This window comes from Haliotis asinina, chromosome 7 (assembly GCF_037392515.1).
Source record: "Haliotis asinina isolate JCU_RB_2024 chromosome 7, JCU_Hal_asi_v2, whole genome shotgun sequence".
NCBI classification, from domain to species: domain Eukaryota; kingdom Metazoa; phylum Mollusca; class Gastropoda; order Lepetellida; family Haliotidae; genus Haliotis; species Haliotis asinina.
In genome coordinates, this window is record NC_090286.1 from 10,185,470 (window position 1) to 10,211,410 (window position 25,941).

General features: G+C 39.7%; 2 protein-coding genes across 2 annotated transcripts in view; both read right to left on the minus strand.

Moving 5' to 3' along the window:
- LOC137290334 (receptor-type tyrosine-protein phosphatase epsilon-like) overlaps positions 1–2,353 on the minus strand; it is a 32,137-nt gene extending 29,784 nt beyond the window's left edge. The window contains exons 1-2 of the mRNA XM_067821179.1: positions 2,263–2,353; positions 604–753 (exon numbers count right to left, since the gene is read on the minus strand). Of these exons, the coding sequence (XP_067677280.1) occupies positions 604–753; positions 2,263–2,353 (241 nt within the window). The remainder of the gene's footprint in view (positions 1–603; positions 754–2,262) is intronic.
- LOC137290342 (multiple epidermal growth factor-like domains protein 6) overlaps positions 2,263–25,941 on the minus strand; it is a 73,259-nt gene continuing 49,580 nt past the window's right edge. Inside the window, exons 7-8 of the mRNA XM_067821193.1 lie at positions 2,958–3,107; positions 2,263–2,412 (exon numbers count right to left, since the gene is read on the minus strand). Coding sequence (XP_067677294.1) covers positions 2,399–2,412; positions 2,958–3,107 — 164 coding nt within the window. The 3' untranslated portion in view covers positions 2,263–2,398. The remainder of the gene's footprint in view (positions 2,413–2,957; positions 3,108–25,941) is intronic.

Consider the following 25,941-nt stretch of genomic DNA (forward strand, 5'->3'; position numbering starts at 1 on the left):
ATGAAAACTCATCACACTATGATTCTGAATCGGGCATGGACTTACTGTGGAGACCACTCGTATGATTTATGACAGCATTAGTGTGTACATGTAGCCATGACCGTTAGGTAAGAACATTTGATGAAGAATGTCCTCAGACCAAGAATACAAATACCAATTTATTTTAATTTGAATGAAGACAAGAAACTAAACTGTGTTTCTTGAGATTGCAGCCATTAATTAAAACGCCAATGTATCAGTTGAACAGAGGCGTTATTTTTCGCTGCTTTTTAGCTTCAATATTGCTCAGTTAAGCAATATTGCGTAAAACTTGAGTAAAACGTAATGTTTCCAAAATCTGTCCAAATGAGTTATTAATTACAGTTGCATTTCTCAAAGTGTAATACCTGTTACCCTCAGCGGTAATTTCGTTGATGATGTAACCGGTGAAATCGTGAACGGTCGAATGACAAGGGAAGAAGTAATCGCTTTTAGGAATCGAATTTGACTTCTCAGCAAAAAAGTGTAATTACCATAAAGATCCGAGAAAGACTCGAACAAACATTATATATTACCATGTTGATAATACAATTGCAATACTAGTCATAAATGTCGACACATTACCTGTAGTACAGTCTATTCCCATCCATCCATCCTCACATCCATCATCTGGACAGGCTCCACGGATGTGGTCACATGCGGTGGAAGACGTCTTACAGTGTCGGGAACTGCAGTTTTCGGCACAGTTGGCACCGTATATTCCCGAGGCACACACTGGGGAAGATACAGTTCATCACAAAAAAAATGAAAAAACCCGGATGAGTCATGATTGAAGTCTATTATCATCCCTGTTACAATCCGTTTGATTGAAAATTCGCAAAACGCAAAAACTAATAATCAGAAATGAGTCAAACCAACGCCAAAGTAAATAGGAAAAACATACCAAAATGCACAAAAATATTTAATAAAGTGTACTTGTTTACAGAAGCTATATGACGGTTTGTGACATAATTGTGGCGATTGGTCATGTGACACCCAGGTAAGCGAGATTCACGTGCACTGTTCATTTCAGCAGGGGATGGTATGAAAACACATTTTGATTCTGAATCGGACATTGATTCACTGCAGAGAGCACACTCGTATGATGGCAGCACTGATAGTCGCCTGTTGTAAACCACTTCAAAGTCAGTACTGATGCTCCACATAATTTTTAACTGATTTTTGCAATGTATCTTGTGAATTCGCAGCAATGCATTCGTGGACTAGATTCTAAACGTATGTCAATTTAAACGTTGTGTTATTCCGGGCAATGTCATGATGATGCCCAAGTTCGCTTAAATCGTGTTCACATCGCAGTGATAAGGGGGCAAGCGTGAGACATCATGACTTCAGATGCTGGTCAATTTTATGACACTATGACACAGAGCATTGTCTATGACAATTAAGTCCTTTAGTCGTAAAGCCTTGAACACAACAGATCATCCAGGTAAAAATCACACAAATTTACAACCTACATTAAGCACAATGAAATCAGACCCCTTTCCTTAAAGGCAGGACTTCTGGAACATGTCTCTTCATTGTCATTCACCCATTGTGTTTCTGCAGTGTCGCTTGTATTCCCCCAAGTGTTATCAAAATAGACAGGTTCAAACCCTTCTTTGCATGTTTGACGCATGGTACGTAAATAACTGTTTCTCATTCGCCCATTATCTGATCTATCACAAAGAACATGCCTCACATTACCAGTAACTTTGGTGTTCCAAAATCCGAACTTATCAAGATATTTCCAAAGTTGGCACTGAGATATTGAGAGGGATTGTTGTCCAGAAATGTAATTTCCAAGGCACAGAACAATTTCAGCCGTATGATTACGTCACTTGGGCTTCGTCGGCTGCCCGGACCAGATATTGTAAGATGGATGGAGGTTGTGTTTGCTGTTGGGCATGATAATCCATGACACTGCAAAGGTGTCTATTGGGGACGTTTTGTGCAACTGCGTTCGTGTGGGGTCTGACGTTGGCATGCTGATAAAGGACAACCCATGGCAGCTGTTGTTGAAACTACTGGACAGCTGGGCGAAGCCTAGACACTGTAATAAGTTTTGTCCATGTTGAATGTAGAATGACTAGGGAAGAAGTAACACCTTTTGGGAATTGAATTCGACTGTTCAACGGAAAACATGCAATTCCCATAAAGGTAGAGAAATATTGGAATTAACACTTTATATCCCCATGTGGACTATAACAAGTATGTGATACCAGTCATAAATGTCCCTCACATTACCTGTAGTACAGTCCACCCCCGTCCATCCATCCTTACACCTATCAGCAGGACAGGCTCCACTGAATCGGTCACATGTTGAAGAAAACGTCATACACTGTCGTGAACTGCAGTCCTTGGTACAGTTAGCACCGTATTTTCAAGAGCCACATGCTGAGTACGAGACGGAAAAAAGCCCATAACACTATGTGAAAGTCTATATACTGATAAAGATAGATATATTGGTCGGTATTGGTCCCAACCTCCATGCCATATGGAAACAAAGCAATCTGATATTACCAATAAAGATAGACTGATATATAAGTCACATATTTATTAAGCCATATATATAAAGAAGGTGAAGCGAATACAGAGCATACAGTAGTACATATACACCAAGTAGATTCTGAAACGATAACACGTGTCGTGTAAAACACACACACACACACACACACATTCACACATATACACATATATAATGCATAAACTGATATCTTAGTCACATATTCATGGAATTGCTATGCTCGGTAATAAGTTTTGTCCATGTGAAATGTAGAATGACTAGGGAAGAAGTAACACCTTTTGGGAATTGAATTCGACTGTTCAACGAAAAAAATGCAATTACCATAAAGGTCCGAGAAGTTTTGGAATTAACACTTTATATTCCATGTGGGCTATAACAATTATTTGATACTAGTCATAAATGTCCCTCTCATTACCTGTAGAACAGTCCACCCCCGTCCATCCATCCTTACATCTATCAGCAGTACAGGCTCCACTGAATCGGTCACATGTTGAAGAAAAAGTCATACACTGCCGTGAACTGCAGTCCTTGGCACAGTTAGCACCGTATTTTCCAGAGCCACATGCTGAGTACGATATGGAAAAAAGCAACATAACACTCTGTGTTATACTCCTAAAGCCTATAAGAATAAACCTTGGTCAAAATCAGTTATCATACCTGATCATAAAACCTGATCATAAAATATTTACCAGATGTTTTCTTACATTGTTATTATGATCGGCACACAAGCACAATTCCAGTTTGCGTTTCATCAAGTTGTATGCATCTGCTGTTACTAATACGTTTTACCTATCTATCAACATGGCACAATAAACTAACATCCGGAAATGACTCTCTCGTTGACTGAACCTCACATTGACACATACAAGGCTGCTCATCGACCCATAAAATTCCCACAACACTATTTTTTGGTGGACTGTATCTGCTAGGATATATCGACATTGCTTGAAGGCAAGTCGACTTTCTGTTGACTACTAAATAATGCACCGTGAAAGGACATTACCTGTGGAGCAGTCCACGCCCATCCATCCATCCTGACATCCACCAGCAGGACAGGTCCCAGTGATATGATCACACGTAGAAGAGAATACCTTGCAATGTCTGGAGCTGCAGTTTCTGCTACAATCTGGGCCGTACGTTCCCGCCGTACAGACTGAATAACATATCGGATAACAATAATGCAATAATAAGTGTAAAAGGAGGTAACACACATGGAAGTGAGGCCGTGGCAATGTATGATGTACATACGATGCAATGCACAGAATTGTATAAGCTGTTAAACATGCTACATATTATACCTTACGTTCATGACATGAGTAGATACCCTTTCTCGCATTACCTTTTGATCATGAGGAAAATATTTTAATAAGCCATGTTTGTTATGCAGGTTATGCTCACTCCAAGCCTGTATATAACGATATACTTCTAAATAATGCTGGGCTTTGGTAGAAGAAGTGTACGAGCACGTTTTTTACGAACCGTTACACGCCTTTCGACACACCTTTGTCACAATTAATTCACTAAATATCTGTTTGTCACAGTTTGAAAGCAGTACTAACTACTGACATTGACAGCTGTACAGCCGAATGTGTTGTAACGTCATTCGTGGACAAGAAAACTTATTTGTATCAGTGGATTATTTGAGTCAAATCGGTCTGGATTGTACCGTCACAATGAGTCCACGTTTCTCCAAAATGGAGTCGATTAAAGTAAAAAAAAACGGCATTTAATACATGTTTATAAATGTTTATTTTAATCATTTGTTTTGGTGAATGGTGCTTAGTAAACACAACAAAGTCACACGTGTAAAACCATGTGGAAAGAACAACGAATCCTACAACATCGAAAGGTAGAACATTCCAAGACGTTTCTGGGTCGTTTTAGATCTGTAGTTGTTTTTCAAAAGCTGGGTTAAGAGAGTTTAACAATTTGATTTTCTGGTTTAATGATCTTTTGTCATTCTGAATAGTTTGCATACTGCCGTCATGTGTCAGTCGTGATGCTGTGTGATGTCGTACTGCAAAAGTCGTCTAAATGGTGGGTGCTGTCAGTGGGGTAGACAAAAAAACCCGCCTAAACACCAGTTTTTATAACCTATCTGCACTGTTAACTTCATATATGATTATAAGCCCGAGTCCTTTTTCTTTTAACAGAGTTTCAGAAGTACTTCTGGGAATTCTTTTGCAGAGACAGACTGCACTTACCAAATCCTAATCGCCCACTTGAGTGCATGAGAGGCAAGCATTTAATCTTGTAATGTGTTATTAATGTTATAAATGAGAACACTATCAAAATAATTTGTGAGCGTCATTCACCACCGGCACTGTAATATTCGATAGAATTATTCTCTCCTTCACTAACGAAAGCTGATTGGTCAATTCAAACTCAAGAAATATCGTGACTTCTACCCTACCTCTCTGTACTATGGTGATTCCATATATAATACTTGCTTCACGAAGCATTTAAACACATATCACGTAATTGAACACGTATTTCCACCACTTCACATGTACTTTATCACATATGACATGGAGGATAACTAGTTAATATAATTGTGTATACCCATCTGATAAACCAAACGATCACATATGACTAGATACATTGATGGGAAGATGTTGAAACGCGAGTAATGGTATTTATTGACACACCTTTAGTTAGGTTACATAAAATAAGCTAACCGATGTGCCGTGATTGCTTTTGGACACACTTTCCTTCATTCGCACACCAGAGGAAGGCATGACTTTTAAGCAAGTGTACATATTCTGTCCACATTTCTCTGATTCAATGATTCTAGAAAGAAGGTACTTCAACTAGCTAGAGCTCTAGTAAACAGCTTGTAATTTGTCACCAATTCAGTATCATTGATCAAATACGCCGTCCAATACTGCTGCTCGCTTGATTTGAATAGCTTGTGTATTTTATATGATGAATCGAGTGGCAGACGTTACACTTCATGAATATTTGTTAGAGCTGCATTTCCTATGATACGAAACAACAGCACAGCTGCAATTAGAGTTAGCTCCTTTCGAAATTCGATCCTCTGATAATGCGGTTCCCGTGTCTCACTCATCATGTTTTGTATTGTATGCGTTATGCTGCATACACAATGCTACCTCAGATGTGGACAACAGCTGATTCATCAAACCACTTTCAGGCAATATCAGCACATCTTGCAGTAAAATATACATTTTGATAAATTGAAAGTCCAGCCCATTGTATTTCACAAGAGTAAACGCAATTTTATCTAGGCGATCTGGAGACATGATGAAAAAGTAATTCATGTCGAATTCAAATATTGTTAGCAAAATATTGACGATTTTGGTAATGACCCACAACTCTCGGTGAGTACGTTGAATTCTGTGTAACTCGTTTTGCAAACGAATGTAATTGTTTTCTATATAAGTTCATGGAGAGTTAGCGTATGTGGTTCACGCAGTCTGTGTGATACTGTTTCTATATAACAGTATAAAACATGTATTAAAAGTCCCCTTTTTAAAATGTCACAATATTGTAAAATGGTGTGCAAAGAGATTTCGTCAATATATTTATCACTTCAAGAGAATACTTACTCCACACCTGCACTTCCGCAAAGTCCAGTATAGGACCAGATCCATCATTGTCAGTATCTGTGTAGACAGTCAGGTAGCGCCAGGGCCCAGGACAAGTTACATTCAGTACATCGTTAATGTTTGTTCCGTCAGGACGCCCTGTTACATTGTGGCATAGATTCCCTTCTTTTGGCTCAGATGAATTTGCCTTGGATGTGTATAACTGCACGCCATTACGTCTGCACTTGTCTGAAACAGAGATACACAGAACTTAACATAGGGCGTCTCAATGAAAGAAATACAACCACCTATACCTGGTTTGAGTGACATAACGAACCATTGCGTAATTATGCCATGCCGTTATGTCACATTGTACACACCTGGTTCTTATCTACCCTTGATTATTCCTTATAACTGGTTTACCCAATGCTTTAGTAAATGCCTTTATTCTCCTGCAGAGGTGTATGCCATTGGGTAGCGAGTTGTTTGATGAACATCCTTTGAAAATGTCTTGTGGAACCTATCGCTTCTTTGAGACATTATATCCAGATATATATTTTTCACTAATGAAGATGTTAAATGGCATCTGACAAAAGTAAGACCCTCAAGCAGAATAACTGACTTCGTGTTTTAAGACACAAGGAATGGGTTTCAATCATGTGAGGAATATAACTTGAATTCCACGGAGGAGCGAACGTTTTGACCATTATGCTACCCCACAGACCCAGATTGTAATGAAACGTGCTGACATGTCGTGACCTTGATTTGACAACTGGCGAACACTGGGCACCGTCTCGTTAGTTAATTATAGTACAAACATATTTAAATGGCTATAGTATGAGTGAGTTAATGCTCACCGAATACTACACCATGAACAAAATAATACCAAAGCGTACAACGTTATTGTAAACATGTAAAAATGTATGTCTGTCGATATATATTTAGATTATCTTCAATGTAAGGATAGGTTGTAAACTCGTTATGGTTTTTTTTCTGAGAAATAAATAAACCGCAAAAGGAAATCAGCATTTGAGAAAAGTAAACATCATAATCGTATGCTGATGGCTTATGGCCTGAATTGAAACGAGATTCAACGTCGCATTTGACTTTAGCACACTGACCGACATCGAGACAGATTTCAATGCATGGATCCAGTAAAAAGTCAGTATATGGTCTCCAGTTTGCATTTCATATTGTGATTCTGATTCATATGAAATCGTAAATTATTAGTCTATACGTACAGTCTGTTCTGAAGTACAGAATAACCTGAGCTGACTGCACAGTTGTCTGCAGATCCACCTTCCACCAGGCACTAGATTGCCCTATATCAGTGTGGGCTACGTATTCAACCCCATGTGCACTTGTTACTCCGTCTACAGCTGTGCTGGCAGGATGACGGCCTTCATAGTGTGAACTCATCCATGCTGGTTTCCTCTCAGCAACATTTGTTCTAGTACCTAGTAAGTAAGAATAGAATTCCACACATGCAGTAAGAACAGCTTGTGATGAGTTCATCATGAATAGCAGATATGTGTCCAAAATGGCTGTCATTAGTTTTCAGTGATACTATTTATACTTACGTCCCCTTCGTAACAGAAATTTGAAGCAAGTGGTGATCGCTGCAAACAAGCTGTGGGAGTGATCAAATCTTAGTTCCTCTGATATCAAGAACCCGTGTGAAAACAACACGTGTTAACCCGCCAAAGTGGCGGTGTTTCTCACCAACTGCCTGTTACTGTGGTCTAGAGACAACCAGTGTTTATGTTTAGATGTATACGTCGCTTCATATCTGTCAAGAATGTGATCCGTGAACTTTACAGTAATCTACAGTTAAAGAGAACTCGGACGTACGTGAGTGAATGAGTTAAAATATAGAGAAAGACTGAAATATAGAAAAAAAAAACCCATCACAGCGGCCTAAAGATAATCATCACTGACCTTATAGCCAATGGTTTATATTGTGATGCCATTGTATAAATACTTCCAGTGAATGTATTCTGCCTCGCCACTTTGTACTTCCGTTGGTATTCCATTGTACCGATTAGTACGATTTGAAAACTTGTCTTTGTATGCAACAATTAGCTTTATTACATTTCTTACGATGCTTGATAGTTTCGCATTATCACGTACACATTTCAATTGCTAGAGCACAATTCTTCACAGGAAATCACAGGTATAATCAGGCCATGTAGTTTCAAATGTCATGTTACGCTTGCATTTACAATGACCTTCTGGCTTACACTTTGGCACATGTCAACGTTTCTGTGACTAACAATGGTCATGTGCTTATGCTAACAAATTTTGTCATATAGCAACCAAGCTTCACATAACATGTCATACTTAATGAAATCGTAATAGCGTTATGATTTTTACACGTGGGTTAGACATGGATACAATGAATATTTATTTCCTTCAGTTGGAGGGATATCACATGATTACAGCCCTCACATCTAGAATTTATAGTACATGTGGAAATTTGTTTAGTATTCATGAGAATCGGTAGACGCGTATGTCGTTCTATCCCAAGCATTTAAATATGTAGCATGTTGTTGGTCACAAACAATGCTCACTTCATTTATATAAAGTGATGCAATACACACAGACAATGCGTAAAGTCAAAGACTCGGGAGAGACAAAAACAGTATTTCGTAGATGCGGGGTAAAGTTAAAGGCTCGTCAACCCTCGTTGTGGACACGGGGGCATATTTGTTCCACCAACCTAATAGTCGTGGGTTGCGGTCCTGTGTCAGCTAAGGAAGGGATTCTGGTTGTTGAGGGCATGGGAGCAAGACCAGTGTTCCTGTTGCTCAACACACCACTTCGGCCCTAACTTCACCTTGAAGAGTGGTTGAATGGGCCCGGTACAACCATTCGGTTGGTCACGCCAAGCCCTGAACATTTATATATGTAACGTTACACAAAATTGTGAAAAATATAATATGTGCATAATAAGGTCTTGGCCGATTTTTGAACGTTCTGAATTTCAGTTATCCAATTTCATGCTTTTGCGTAGAGCCGTATGCCCAGAATGCGGTGACTCATGGGCCAATCTGGTGGCAAAATTAAATTTTCAATTTTCCTGCTGGAATATATCATCGGGGTATCCTTGGTGCTGCAAGTCGGAGACCCACATGTTATTAGCATTGTCCTTGTGATACTCGGATGATGAAAACCTAAACATTAAACATGGTTTATGAAATCCGGACTAACAATTCCAAAGGTCCTCTTGAAACTGATTCTATTGATGATGACCTCCGACCGTCCAAATCAGTTGATTTTTGGCCACGTCTTTTAGTGATTGAAACTGTTTAGAAGACACCTTTAAAGCTGAATCCTTTCGCAATATCTAAGGGTAGTCAGGTATTGCTGGAGAAGTCAAGAACATAATAAAGTTACGTTCAGGTGCGCTGCTGGTTGAATGTGCTAAAACATCCAGCCAAACTTATGAGTACCGAATCATTCGTCGGCGTTCCCACTGTGGCTTGTGCCACTGTCGTTGGGTCCAGAACAATATCTTCTAGATTACCGGATAACAGCTCTATTTTCACTGCAGAAGCAAAAGCAAAATTAACGGCTCTTAAATATATTCAAAGACACCCTAAACATAAACAGTATATAATCTATTCAGACTCTTTCTTGCCTTCATGTTGTTAAAGTAATTCTTGCAAACATCCACATTTAGTTATTATTAGTTATTATTATTGAACTCTATAATGATCTTGCTACTGGCCAGTGCGACATCGTCTTTTGTTCGTTACCCAGCCACGTGGGCATTTCTGGCCGATCTTGCTGCCAAGGCAGCTCTCAACAAATTTGTGACACCAATCTTATCCCATACTCAGTTTATGAACCTACAATTAGATCTTATATCCGTTATCGGATGCAGAAGACGTGGGACATCCAAGTGGGTATAAATAAATTACATGAAATAAAAGCTTATATCGGTTATACTTACTTGGATTGTCAGTCCAGATTTGAAGAGGTCATTATGCGGCGATGTCGCATTGGCCAAACAAGATGCAATCATAAATATTTATTGAAAAATGAAGATCCTCCGTTTTGTATCCCCTGTGATGAAAGAATCACTGTCAAGCATGTCCTGCTTGACTGTGTTGAATATTCTACCATAAGGGACAAGTATTTTCACTCACGATCTTTGAAGGATCTTTTTAACGATATCAGCCCTCATTTAATTATTTCATTTTAAAAAAAAGATTTGCTAACAGATTTGTAAATAGAGAAATATTTTATTATCGGAAGTTCGAAATAGTATCTCTGATTGCTAGTGGCTGTATCCTTGATGGGGTTAAAGTACTGTAAAATCATTGTCCTCGTGACAGGGCCCAAGACATTGACAGTAAATTTAAATTTTCCACTGTTCTTAATCGTAGCATACGTGTATTTTTAATTATTGGGTAGATGCGATTAAATTGCTAACTGCTGAGGGCATGATGTAAACCCAACTAGGGTCCATGCAGGTGGCAAAGGTACGGTAGGGACCCATGGTTCCTAGTATAGTGATCTGCCTTCAGTTGTTGGTGATCTATACCCAGTGTTCTATATCGTATTGTCCTCTTAATTACTCTGTTTTAGCTTCACGTGCTAGCTTTTATGTTCACACAGCAAAAATAACTTCGTTTCCGGACACCGGAAATCTATCTGAAACAAAATGGAAACTGAAGTTTCATGTAGGTTTCCATCAAGTTTCAAGTTTCCGGTAAATGGAAACTCACAAGTTACTCAATAGCATTAACATGTAGGAATACACACACATGGAAACCAATACCATCTATATTTACATCACATTGTCCTCATAGTGTGTCTGTGTTTCGATGTTGCAAATACACATTGTCACAAATCACAAACACCTGTCAGTAGATTTCTCTTTATTCAGAAAGGAATGACTTGCCCACTCAAATCACATAGACCACTTACACACATGTATATGTATAGATATTATGTATCATTTTTCTAGGAACAGGGTTTAAGTGTTTTCAAAACCTACATGTTTGGAATGTGTGACGGGAATGGTAACTCAGAAAGAGAATTTTTAGTTGTGCTGTCGTAAACATAGTGAACGCAAAAGTGAGTGAGTGAGTACTCTCTCAGGAGGACAATAATTTTACAATACTTCAACCCCCATTCAGGGTACTGCCACTAACAATTCAAGTTACTAATTCAAACTACCAATAATTAAAATACATCTATCCGCAGAACATATTATTCAAAATTCAACCAAAAAATCAATTTCTTTAAAAAAAACCAACAATGATTAAATGACAACTAACGCTGGTAAAAAGATCCTTGATAGTTTTGACATTGAAATAGTTATCCCTTGGGATGGAAAATTCAACACAGTCAAGCAGGATATGCTTGACCGTGACTCTCTCATCACAAGGGATACAAAACGGAGGATCCTCGCCTTTTAACTCATTATTTCCGAGAGCCGCGTGCCGTGTGGCAAATTAATTAGCTTCTCACAACGAGAGCCGCGTATTCGGGGTAACAAAAAACATCTCTTATTCGGCGAGAGCCGCGTATTGGGGGTTATGAAAAGCACCTCTCATGCAGCAGAGACTGGCATATGCGTTTTGCATTTTACATTCGTACTGTACCTATAATATCAATCCATTTAACAGTAATGGGAGGTTACTTTCTGTGTTAATCAGTATCGTGTAACCTTTTTTGAATTTTGGCACCCGTGGCGAGCCACCTCCTCGTGGTGGGTGCTGGGTAACGCTAAGAGCTCGCCGACACCCCCGTAGTGGACCCAGGGGGATAATTGGTCCACCAACCCGTTTGCCGTGGGTTGCGGCCCTGTGTCGGCGGAGGAAGGGATCCTGGTGGTTGAGGACATGGGAGCTTGCAAGCGTGTTCCTATTGCTCAATACACCACTTTGGCCCTGACTTCGCCTAGACGGGTGGTCGAATGGGCCCGGTTCGACCAATCGGCTGGTCATGCCAAGCCCTGTCCATGGAGTATTATGATATTTATCAATGCACACATATCATTTGTAATTGTTGTAACTTTGGACTTGGCTTTATTATCTAAAACATTTTTGATTTTGAAATATGTTGTTCTGAAATTTGCCTATGCAATTCCACATATTCGAAAACCATGGTTCACCGATGACTGCAAACAAGCTAGGAAGGCAAGGAGTGAGTGAGTGAGTGAGTGAGTGAGTGAGTGAGTTAACATTTAACGTCACATCGGCAATATTTCAGCCATACCGTGACGGGAACTTAGTGAGTGAGTGAGTGAGTGAGTTAACATTTAACGTCACATCGCCAGTATCTCAGCCATATCGTGACGAGAACATTTAATTCTGAAATGAAATATATGCCTATTATAAAACCTGTCAACGAAGGACAGTAAAACAACTAGAATATCACAGAGTAGAATATAAAACTAGTAACTATACCTAAAACATTTTATCTATAGAGGACAATACAATATAAAAATGGGCTATAGATTGCTAACAACTGAAGGCAGATCACCATACTAGGGACCATGGGGACTTACAGTACCTTGGCTACCTGCAATATTAGTAAAAAGGTCCTTCCTACTACGTGATTTAAAATAGGTATCCCTTGTGATGGAATATTCCACGAAGTCAAGCAAGACATGCTTGACCGCGATTCTTTCATCACAAGGGATACAAAATGGAGGATCCTCTCTTTTCAAAAGGTATTTATGCGTATATCTGGTGTGAACAATACGACATCGTCGCATAATGACCTCTTCAAATCTGGACTGACAGCCCAAGTAGGTGTAACTAATATTCGTTTTTTTACAGCTACCTGGGTGTCCCACTTCTTCTGCATCAGATCACGGATGTAAGTTCTAATGCTAGCTTTACAATCACTGTATGGAATAAGAAGTGGTGGCATAGATTTGTTGAGTGCCGCCTTGGCAGCAAGATCGGCCATTGTGTTCAACGAAATGCCTACATGGCTGGGTAACCAACAGAAGACGATGTCGTATTGGCAAGTAGCAAGATTATTATACAATTCAATAATTTCTATTAAAAGTGGATGTTTACATGATAAATTTTTAATCGCCTGAAGACAAGAAAGAGAGTCTGAATAGATTATATATTGTTTACGTTTAGGGTGCCTTTGAATATATTTGAGAGCTGTTAATGTGGCGTTAGCTTCAACTGTAAAAATAGAAGTATTATCTGGTAATCTAGAAGATATTGTTCTGGATCCAATGACAGTGGCACAAGCTACTGCCCCACCGTCCTTGGACCCATCTGTAAATAAGGATTTATAGTTGTTATATTTATGTTTCAAGTGATTATATTCCTGTTTATACTGTAATTCATTACTCTCTGATTTTTTAAATGTAGTTAATGTTAGGTCAACCTGTGGTCGAACCAATTGCCAAGGAGGAGAAGAAAGAAGACGGGAAGGAGCTATATATTCCAGCTCAATGCCGGCTGAAGAAAGAAATGGTTTAATTCTTAAACCAAGAGGCGGAACAAGAGAAGGTTTCTTTTTGTATACATCCTCATACAGAGAACTGAAAACACAGTTATATGCAGGGTTTCACTCACTGGAATATGATTTTGTTACATACTGTAAAGCTAGTTTTACACGTCGCTGCTCAAGAGATGGCTCATCAGCCTCAACGTACAGGCTGTCGACAGGTGAAGTTCGAAATGAGCCAAGACAAAGTCTTAGACCTTGGCGGTGAACAGAATCTAAAAGGTTTAGGTTGCTTTTACAGGCTCCACCATATACAATGGAGCCATAATCAAGTTTTGACCGGATCAGAGATCGATAGAGCTGCAAGAGGGTAGCTTGATCCCCTCCCCACTTAGAATTTGAAGCGACTTTCAACAAGTCAAGTGCCTTCAGGCATTTAGTTTTGAGGGATCTGATATGTGGTAGAAACGTTAAATGCGAGTCAAAAATTATACCCAAGAACTTGACCTCCTTTACAACTTTTATGGGAGATCCATTTAGAAACAGTTCAGGATCTTTATGCGGTTTATATTTTCTACAAAAGTGTATGCAATTAGTTTTGGATTTAGAAAATTTAAAGCCGTTTTCAAGACACCATTTATTTATTTTATTTAAGCACAGCTGCAGTTGCCGTTCAATAGCGTACATATTTTTACCACGACAAGAAATATTAAAATCATCCACAAAGAACGATCCATCAATTGAATCGTTTAAAACTTTTGATAAACTATTTATCTTTATACTAAAAAGTGTGACTGACAAAATGCTGCCTTGTGGAACACCCTGATCCTGATTGTAATGATCAGACAGGGTAGAACCCACGCTGACTTGAAATTGTCTGTCATTTAAAAAGTTTGCTATGAATTCAGGCAAACGACCTCGCAAACCGAAATCATGTAAATCTCTCAAAATGCCATATTTCCAGGTTGTGTCATATGCTTTTTCAAGATCAAAAAAAGATAGACACAGCATGTTGTGTATGAATTAGTGCGTTTTTAACAAATGATTCCAGTCGCACTAAGTGATCGACAGTACTTCTGTTTTTACGGAAACCACATTGTATATCTGTTATAAGGCTATTAGTTTCCAAGTACCAAACAAGTCGATTATTTATCATGCGTTCCATGGTCTTGCAAACACAGCTAGTTAGTGAAATATGACGATAATTGGACGGATCCGTGTGATCACGTCCACATTTAGGTATTGGTACTACTATGGCATCACGCCATGAAGAAGGAAATTTCCCAGAAGTCCAAATATCATCAAGAATATATAAGAGCGTCTCTAAACAGGATTCTGGTAAATGCTTCAGGAGTTGATAATGTATGTTATCAGCTCCTGTAGCAGTGTCATGAGCTTGATCAAGAGTAGTATGGAGTTCATGAATGGAAAACGTTTCATTATAGTCTTCCCCATTATCAGAATTGAAATTAGTGTTCTTTTCGTGTTGCATTTGATACTGCTGAAATTTAGGTATATAATTAGAAGAGGAAGAATGTTTAGCGAGAGTTTCACCCAGTTTATTGGCAATATCTGATTTATCAGTAAGTGATTGATCTCCATGTTTAAGATGATGGATAGTAGATTTAGTACCTTTACCTTTATTTTTCTGGACCATGTTCCATACCTTGGACATCGGTGTCCGAGAGTTTATTTTAGATACATAATTTTGCCAAGACTGGCGTTTGTTCTGTTTAAAAGTACGCCGTCCTTTAGCGTTAAAAATTTTAAATTTATTTAAATTATGCACCATAAGATGGCGACGGAAATAATGTTCTGCTCTTTCCCTTGCCTTCCTAGCTTGTTTGCATTCATCGTTGAACCACGGTTTTCGAATATGTGGAACTGCAGAGGACTTTGGTATACACTCATCAGCTATGGAGTTCAATTCATCAGAAAAGCACTTAATAGCATCGGGAACGTCAATAAAACGTTCAGGTTTAAGTTTTTCATCACAAAGTGTTTCATATAAAGCCCAGTTATCTGTTTTAAAATTCCGCTTTGATGATGAAGGAACAGCAGATGGAGTGACAGATTTTAGTATAGTAGGAAAATGGTCACTTCCACAGAGGTCATCGTAGACTGACCATTCAAATTCATTAAGTAGATTAGAGTCTGCAAGAGACAGATCCAGAGAAGAGTAGGTGCCAGTTGCAGGATGCAGATATGTGCTCGAATCATCATTACATATACACAAATCAGTATTGAAAATAAAATCTTCCAGTGTTTTACCTTTAGTGTTTATATTTGTACCACCCCACAGTGGATTATGACCATTGAGATCAGCCATTATTATACAGGGTTTTGGAAGTTGGTCATAGAGAGCTTGCAAATCAGACAATTGAAGTGTTGAAGAAGGCGGAATATACAACGAGCATACTGTGAAGGCAACATGAAGAGTAAGTCTCACTGCAACGGCTTGATTAGTTGTACGTGAGACAGGGCTGTGTATAACATTCTGATTTACAAGGATTGAAGATCCTCCAGTGGCCCTATCACCTGGAGGAGAAAGAGAATGATATCCAATGAACTGACGTAAGTTAAAATTGTCTGCCTGCTTCAGGTAAGTTTCCTATAAGCAGAAAGCTGATGGTTGTAAATCCTGAATCAACAGCTGTAATTCATTAAGGTTGGTTTTTAGTCCTCTACAATTCCACTGGACAATACATGGAGAAACTGTTTCTATGGGGGATTGATTGGGGATCTACCCCTTGTCTTTTTTGTTGGTGACAAGCTACGAGCTGTACACAGGATGTTGTCAGAAACATCCATATCTTCAAGAGATCCAAACTTATTATAAATTTGGATTGTATTTTCTGCCGCTTTTGAGGTTCTGCCCTTATGGTATTTTTTTGCAGACTCATTTATTGGTTTGATTTTTTGTTTTGGTAGTTGCTTCTCATTATTCCCAGAGGAAGGTTTGGAAATGGGCTGTGGTGATGATTGTTCCTGGGAAGATCGCCGAGACTGAACTTCTTCTCTAACTGTTGTTGATGTAGATACAATAGTTTGCGTTGACTGGTCAGGACAGTAGATTTCGGGTGCAACAGTGTCAACCCATGTCAAATCAGTTTGGCACTGCGCTGATGAAGTGGACACTGTTGAAGTTACAGTTTGATTTGTTGGTGTTCTCGCAACTGAAGCATAGGACTCGTTTGGTTCTGATGTGTGAACAACAAGTTTCTTTGCATCAGCAAAACTAAGATTCCTTGTGAATTTGATTTTATTAATTTCCATTTGTTGTTTCCAGATCGGACATTCTTTTGAAAAAGATGAATGTGTTCCAGAGCAGTTGGTGTATTTTTTAAAGTTGCTGTCACATTCTTCAGTAACATGAGTTTTTTCGCTGCAGTGGGCGCATGTAATAGCATTTGTGCAGTTGGTAACACCATGACCATACCTTTGGCATTTGAAACATCTCAACGGGTTAGGAATATAAGTATCAACATTGAGATGACAATATCCTGCTTTAATTGCTTTTGGAGCAGTTGGAGAAGAACAATGGAATAGGTAGGTGTTTGTTGGGTTAGTTTCTGAGGTTTTTCGGGTTGTGAATCGTTTCACAAAAATCATTCCTTGTTCTTTCATTTCTGTGGCTATATCTAATTCACTCATATCGGCAAATAGTTGATCCCGGTCTCTGACAATTCCTTTGCTAGTGTTCAAAGTTCTATGTGGAGATACCGAAACCGGTATTCCAACCAAAAGCTGTGTTGACATCAAATTTGTTGTTTGTTGTTTCCTGCTGCATTCATGAGCAAAGAGACTGATCGCAGTCGTTTGATGTTTGGGACTTCACCTGCAATACCTTGTTTACCTTTTGACACTGCAAACGGATTTAATTTTAATGGTGACTTGTCAAGTGTCTCAAGAACTAAAATCGTGACCAGTATTCAGTTGAGTTAGAAGGTCGTTGGTCATCATCATCACTGTCCAGTTGACGTTTGTTTCGTTTTTGGGGGGTTTTGTATTCCATAGTTAGTGTAGAAGGTTCATCATCCGAGCTCCCCATCCACCACGGAGTATCACAAGGACAATGCTATTAACAAGTGGGTCTGCAACTTGCAGCACCAAGGATACCCGGATGATATACTCCAGTAGAAGAATTAGAAATAATTAGTCTACCAGATTGGCCCATGAGCCATCGCCTTCTGGCATAAGACTCTAGGCAAAGTTCAAAGCAACATAATTCAACATCAAACATGTTTTAGACATTAAAGCCAAGACCCAAATCAGTTCCAAGTCATACTTGTGCAATGATAAATAAATTTATAGTCTATGCACAGGGCTTGGCATGACCAGCCGATCGGTTGAACCGGGCCCATTCGACCACCCGTCTAGGTGAAGTAAGGGTCGAAGGGGTGTGTTGAGCAAAGGGAACACGTTTACAGGCTCCCAACCACCAGACTCCCGTCCTCCACCGACACAGGGCCGCAGCCCACGGCAAACGGGTTGGTGGACCAAATATCCCCACGGGTCCACAACGGGGGTGTCGGCGATCTCTTAGCATTACCCACCACCCACCACGAGGAGGTGGCTCGCCACGGGTGCCAGGAAGGCAAGGACAAAAGCACAACATTACCTTAGCGGTTTGGGGATGTAGGTATCAACTTGAATGTTACAGTAGCCTGCCTTCACTGACTTGGGAACATTTGGACATGAACACGTAAACAGATATGTGTTCGTTTTGATGATTTCATTGTTTTTCCGAGTTGAAAAGGGTTTGACATAAAGCACACCTAGATCCTTCATTTCTTATACTATATCAAGGTCGACATATCATCAAACTATCGATCAGGATCTCTCACAGTACCTTTCCTCGTGTTCAAGGTCGTGTGAGCAGAGACCGTGAAAGGAGTGCCCACGAAAGATTTCATGTTCATCAGGTTCGTTGCTTGCTGCTTTTCCCCGCATTCAACTAGCAGGGCACCCGAACGCAAGCGTCTAATATTTTTCACCTCCCCAGTAGTACCTTGAATACCCTTGAACTCAGCAAAGGGGTTCAGTTTTAACGGTGTATGGAGTCTCAATCACAATGAAACGTGGCCAATATTCAATCGATGCAGACGGTCTCTTGTCAGTATCAACAGGGTCAATATCAAGTGGACGTTTTTTGGGTTTTTTTAGTGGTATTTCGCAAGCCATGGTTAAGGTAATATGGTTCATCATCCGAGCTCCCCACCTACCACGGAGTATCACAAGGACAATGCTAAAGCAAGCGGGCCTCCAGCTTACAGCACCAAGGATACCCGGATGATATACTCCAGCAGAAGAATTTAAAGATTAATAATTCCACCAGATTGACCACTGAGCCACCGCCTTCTGGCATAGGACTCTAGGCAAATTTCAGAACAACATTTTTCAAAATCAAAAATGTTTTAGATAATAAAGCCAAGTTCAAAGGTCAAGCCCGAAGTGGTGTCCTGAGCAATAGGAAGAATGGTCCTGCTCCCATGAACCCAACCACCAGGATCCCGTCCTCCACCGACACAGGGCCGCAACCCACGGCAAACGGGCTGGTGGACCGAATATCCCCCCGTGTCGACAACGGGGGTGATCGGCTCTTGGCGTTACCCAGCACCCACCACAAGGAGGTGGCCGTTCACGGGTGTCCCACAGACGGGACTCAGATTTTATGCCGGTCTTGCCGGATTGGACAGATGCAGGTTTTGACAGCTTCCAGTGTATAACGTTTTCCAGATACTCTACACATTCACAAACATACATAGTGAAAATAACGTAGCCTGCCACATTCACTGTTGTGATATATCCAAAATAACATTATACAAAACAAAATAATTATTTAGGAAGTATTCCATCATGCATCCACACAAGATAAAGGCTGGCGATGTTGTTAAACAGGAAGTAATAGTGGGTGGTCAACAAAGTAACCCGACTTCTGACGAGTTATTAAACACCTGTATCCTGGACGCCCTGATCCATTTACTCCATGGCGTGAGTGAAGTTACATGCATGCATGTATGCATCCATCCATCCATCCATCCATCCATCCATCCATCCATCCATCCATCCATCCATCCATCCACACATGCATGCATGCATACATACATAGTATTACATACATACATACATACATACATACATACATACATACATACATACATACATACATACATACAGTTCTTGCTAGTTATCAAACTGACAGCTATTGCTGAGATAATGGTACTGTTGTGCAATACACAGGTGGCATGATTCAGTATCATTTAGTAGACGGCATGATGCAACGATGCTAGTATAATAAGGTACCAATATTCGTCAATGACTATGGTGTCTGTACCGTTCTGTGTAGGTAATCGTAAATAACGTCATGTCCCCACGCATTTTACAAATAGCTAGTTTGTGTTACCCTGAGTTGGCGCTGAAACAGAAACTAAGAAAATACATACCTGTAGCGAGGGTAAAACTGGCAAGCAAAATCACAACACCGTCGCGCACAGCCATTGCGACACAGTGACGCATAGAAGTTGATCTCGATTACGAACCTGTCGAAATTGTACACAACCATGGGACAAAGGGGATTATCGGTCGAGTGAAATTTCATATCAACACAACACTGACGTTCAGTATGGGTCTTGTGTTTGCCTACAGTAATGAATGTTACCACGAGTAGTAACCATTACCGTTAACAAACTCATTGATGCTATTATGTCAGGGTGAACCCAAGCATGCACATCAATGTTTCCATTTACGGGTAAGGCATCCCAGACACACGGGTTAGTCATACCTAACCGAGATAAATGTTGCAAGGAGCGCATGTCACGACCCAGATGGATACAGAGCGAGAACAGTTCTGCATTCGTTGTTAGAAGATGCTTGTGCCTTGAAGAACTGATCTTCAGTGACATATACAAGTCGTCAAGACGCCAACATGAGTGTACAGGTCGATTCTCATGAGGGCAATCACTTGACTGTCAGCAAACATATACATTCTGTTCGTTCTATTCACACATGATTTTCGTTTGCACGCACTTTGAAAGATCGAATTTTAGATGGTACCAAGCTCAAAGGAAACTCTCATTGCTCAGTATGTATCAGTAACCTTAATGCGTTAAAACAGATGTGTTGAATTCTCGGTAGTCAAGAGATGGAAATAAGTCGTCTTGACATGTCGAACTGAACGGTTTACATGAATATACGAAACATGCATGAGATATCTTATTTGCATAACAAGCACTAGGTGGAGCGAATGCTTTCAGATAGGTGGGACAATCTGATCAATGTTTTGCTGCGGATCGGGAGGTCAAGGTGGAATATTTGGACTGATTACATGCATGGCCGGACGATTTCTGTATTGTGGTCCATACCTGATTAATCAAATGTAACTGCTTAGTATTTAAGTGAATTTAGTTTTAACGTCAACGTAGGCAATAGTTCAGCCATGTCGTGACGAGAACAGATTTGACGATGACAAAGAATGTGCATTTATTACAAAACCTGTCGTCAAAGGACAGTAAAAGAACTAGATAATCACAGTTTGAATTGAAACTAGCACGTGAAGTTAAAACTAATAGCTGAATTTGGGCAATGTTTAACATAATAATACGGTATAAATCGCCAACAACTGAAAAAAGATCACCATACTAAGGACCATAGGGACTTATATTGGTTTTGCTACCCGAATGGACCCTAGATGGCTTAACACCATCCTTTCAGCCACTGGCGGCTGTACTGATATGTAACCACTATAAAACAACACATATTCTACCATAGTGGCGGTAGATCTTAGTATTTTGAATGTAACTGAGTGTGTCGGTAACCCAGTAGAGAACACATTCTCAAACGTGGCATGTGGTCATGTAAAACCAACTAAACAGACTGATAATGAAAACTTCTCACTTCTATTCTTTGCTATGATAAGATTATACACAGTCATTGACTTATGTCAAGAGAGGTCGAGCACAAGTATCTTGTAACAATGAATATGCATAGCTCTTCTTAAACCTTTCACAATGTGACCCTAGTACTGACAGCAGGAATTGTATTACTATCTTGAGTTATTTACACACCTCAGGTAATGTATATTTCCCAGGGTCATTCACGATAACCAACCGTGTGAATGTTACGTCGACCTGAGTCTGGAGTATCGTCAGGTGATATGAACACGTCTAGTATGTCTTAATGAAATAGGTTTGGCTAAATTTGGCAACACTGGCCAGCTGCTGAAGAGTTTATATAAATCTAGCTAGGGTCCATATAGGTAGGAAAGTACTGAAGGTCTCCATGGTCCCTAGTATGGTAGTGGTGATCTATCCGTTGTACTGTTGTCTAAAGTAATTCATTTTTGTCATAGCGTACTAGTTTTAAAACCTTTGATAGTCCAGAAATTTCAGAATTTTTCATGTCCTTTGATGACAGGTTTGTGCGTCTTAGATTTAATTATTTCGAAAATGATATGTTAACTCACTCACTCACACACTATCCGACTGCCTCTCTCCATACATATATCATATGTGGAGAAAGAATCACAGTGAGGCATGTCTTGCTTAACTGTATTCATCTTTCACTTAAAAATTATATTTTACAGATTCGTCTGTGAAGGATCCTTTTCATTCACGTCCTTATTTAATCATGTGTTTCACAGGGAAATTAATTACCGTTTGCTTTGCGCTAAACGCGAATTGGTATAGGGCTCCATCCGAACGCACGAATTGGAATATTTGAAGAACCGTTGACTAGATTCTTTTCATACTTGATATCTAAGTTTATCACACTACAAGACAATGTCAGGTGGGGTGGGCTGAGCTTCATTTCAAGGTCACAAGGGGACTTTAACGTTTTACCTTTGTCAGAGAGATATCTCAAGAACCATTGACTGGAAGTCTTTATATTCAACACCAAGTTTTATCTTTGGCACGTAAATTATTGTGAGTTTGAACAACTGCAGAGGAAGAGCAGAGATGTCGACTGGTCATGTTTTCTGGACATCTAACTTCAGATCAGGTTTATTTTGTTGACCTTCACATTATTTTCAAGGTCATGGTGACACTTTGAAGATTTCAGAATGTTAAGCTGTGTGTTAAGCTTCTCAGCAAGATATCTCAAGAATTGTTCTCTGGATTTCCCTCATATTCAACACTAAGATTTATCTAGGGAAGACGCAGAAACCAGTCGATTTTGGTGACCCTCACATAGTTTTCAGCATGTTAAACTGCATGTTAACTGGATTTTCCGGTTCACTAGATTTTCTTCATGCGCAACACCAAACTTCACCTGGGGAAGGTGCAAGGCCAAGTCAGTTTTGATGATCTTCACATACTTTTCAAGGTCACGGTGACACTTTGAAGATTTCCGCATATGAAACTTCATGTTATAAATGTCAGCAAGCTCTCCCAAGAACGATTCACAGGATTTCCTTCACAGACTTTCAAGACTTCCTTTCAATGTTTATCGATAAGCAATTTCTTTATTTCTACTCTTGCATATTTCATACACTAAGACATTCATGTGAAGGTCAAAGTGCGTTGAAAATGTTTCTATGGTTGAACAACTGCAGAGCAGGATGTCAACAGCGGGTGTCTCGTCAAGTTCTGTGAACATTAAACTTCATATTAAATTTCACCTTTCACTTTCATTACATTTTATGTTTGATTGGATAATTTCCAGCAGGGGATGATGTCTCCTTATGTCTCTCGCACACACAGATGCATCCATCCGTACCTACCTACCTACCTACCTACCCGCATGCATGCATAATGCACACATTACACACACACACACACACACACACACACACACACACACACACACATACATACATACATACATACATACATACATACATACGTAACGCCAAGAGCTCGCCAACACCCCAGTTGTGGACCCGGGGGGATATTTGGTCCACCAACCCGTTTGCCGTGGGTTGCGGCCCTATGTCGGTGGAGGAGGGGATCCTAGTGGTTTCGGGCAATAGGGGCTTGCAACCATGTTCCTGTTGCTCAATACACCACTTTGGCCCTGACTTCGCCTAGACGGGTGGTTGAACGGGCCTGGTTTATGGGCCAATCTGGTAGATTAATTATTTATAATTCTATGCTGGAGTAAGTCATCTGGGTGTCCTTGGTGGTGCAAGCGTTAGCATTGTCCTTGCGATACTCCGTGGTGGGTGGGGAGCTCGGATGATGAACCATATTACACTAACCATGGCTTATGAAACTCCAACAAAAAATCCCAATATGTCTTCTTGATATTGAGCCCGTTGATACTGACCATAGACCGCCTGCATTGATTGGGTACTGGCCGCCTTTCATTGTGATTGAGATTCCTGACAGGACACCGGTAAAGTTGAACCCCTTTGCTGTATACAAAGGTATTCAAGGTATTGCTGGGGATGCGAAGAACATAAGACGCTTACGTTCGGGTGCCCTGACAGTCGAGTGCGGGAAAAAGCAGCAAGCAACAAATCTGATGAACATTGAATCTTTCGTGGGTATTCCGGTCACGGTCTCACGACAAAAAACCTTGAATACAAGTAAAGGTATCGTGAGAGATCGTGACAAAAATATTGTACAGTGGAACTGCAGAGGATTGAGGACTAATTTACATAATTTTACACCTTCAGCGTTATGTCTCCAAGAGACATACTTAAAACAAACAGATACATTTAATCTTCGTCATTTTAACGCATATCACTGACCTTCACCTCCGGGTGATACGGTTACTGGCGGATCATCCATTCTAGTCAGATAAAACGTTATTCAAAGCCCTGTTCCACGTATTACTAATATGCAGGCTCTTGCAGTGAGTATTATTTTACATGTAGCGTTTACGCTATGCTCTCTCTATATTTCGCCCTCTTCGACGTTTGCCAAAACTGATCTTCAAGCTCTATATGACCAACTCCCGAAGCCCTGTATAATATTGGGATATTTAAATGGGCACAACCCGCTCTGGGATAGTGTAACTACAAACACTAAAGGTAAATTGTTGGAGGACTTTTCTTCTGACAATGATTTATGTATTTATAATGATGGTTCCATCACATATTTTTGATGATATTTGGACTTCCGGGAAATTTCCTTCTTCATGGCGTGATGCTATAGTAGTACCAATACCTAAACCTGGACGTGATCATACCGATCCATCAAATTATCATCAATTTTCATTAACTAGCTGTGTTTCGAAGACCATGGAACGCATAAGAAAAAATCGACTTGTTTGGTACTTGGAAACAAATAACCTTATCACAGATATACAATGTGGTTTCCGTAAAAACAGAAGTACTGTCGATCACTTAATGTGTTTAGAATCATTTGTGAAAAACGCGCTGTTTAATAAACAACATGCCGTGTCTATCTTTTTCTGACCTCGAGAAGGCATATGACACAACCTGGAAATATGGCATTCTGAGAGATTTACATGACTTCGGGTTGCGAGGTCGTTTGCCTGAATTTATAGCCAACTTTTGAAATAACAGACAAATCCAGGTCCTTGTGGGTTCTACCCTGTCTGATCATTACAATCAGGATCAGGGTGTCCCACAGGGTAGTATTTTGTCTGTCACACATTTTAGTATAAAGATAAACAGTTTATACATTCATTCTTTATTACAGAAGTGTAGGCCATCGGCCCATAACTACAAAAGTTGCATGGTGTATGACAAAACATGGTGTATACAGTATAGATCGATAGTTTTAACATCTTAGATGCATTGCGTGATAAATAAAGCTAGCTAAATTATTTATAAGATTACAGTCTAATGATGACATAAGGAGTTTGAATTTTGCTTCACATGGATTGATGCAAAAGGCTTTAGGTAAATGGTTCAAGCGGAGCTGTTTAAATTTGGAACACACGAGGAGAAAGTGGTACTCATCCTCAATATAACCTTCCTCGCATTGTAAACATAGCCTGTCATTTCTATCTATTTTATAATATCTTCCAGTTTCAATACGTAACTGGTGTGAAAAGCACCTAAACTGCGCGAGTGCTACTCTAAACTTTTTAATGCTAATCACATTTAAATATGGCTCTCTAGACAGTGATGTTTTAAAATAAGAATAAAACGTAGATTTACTGCCATTTTGAAGTGAGCTGAACCAGTTCTGTTCATGAATACATTTAAGACGATTCTCAAATTCAGTTAAGAATGAGGTAGGAGAAGTAACAGTTTGCTGCTCCCAAACAAAGCCAAAACCCAAGCTGTAAAGCAGATCTCTACACTTCGACGCCCAATTAACTCTATTATGATCTAAAGCCATTAGCATCATGTGATAACATTTCTTGGGATGACGAGATTCAGACATGCCTAATAGTTTTAGCCAATACTTTATAACCCGTTTATATGCTAAAATATATAGGGGAAACCGCCCACATTCACCACGAGCTATATTATTAGTTGTAGAGATCTTAACGCCTAAAAAT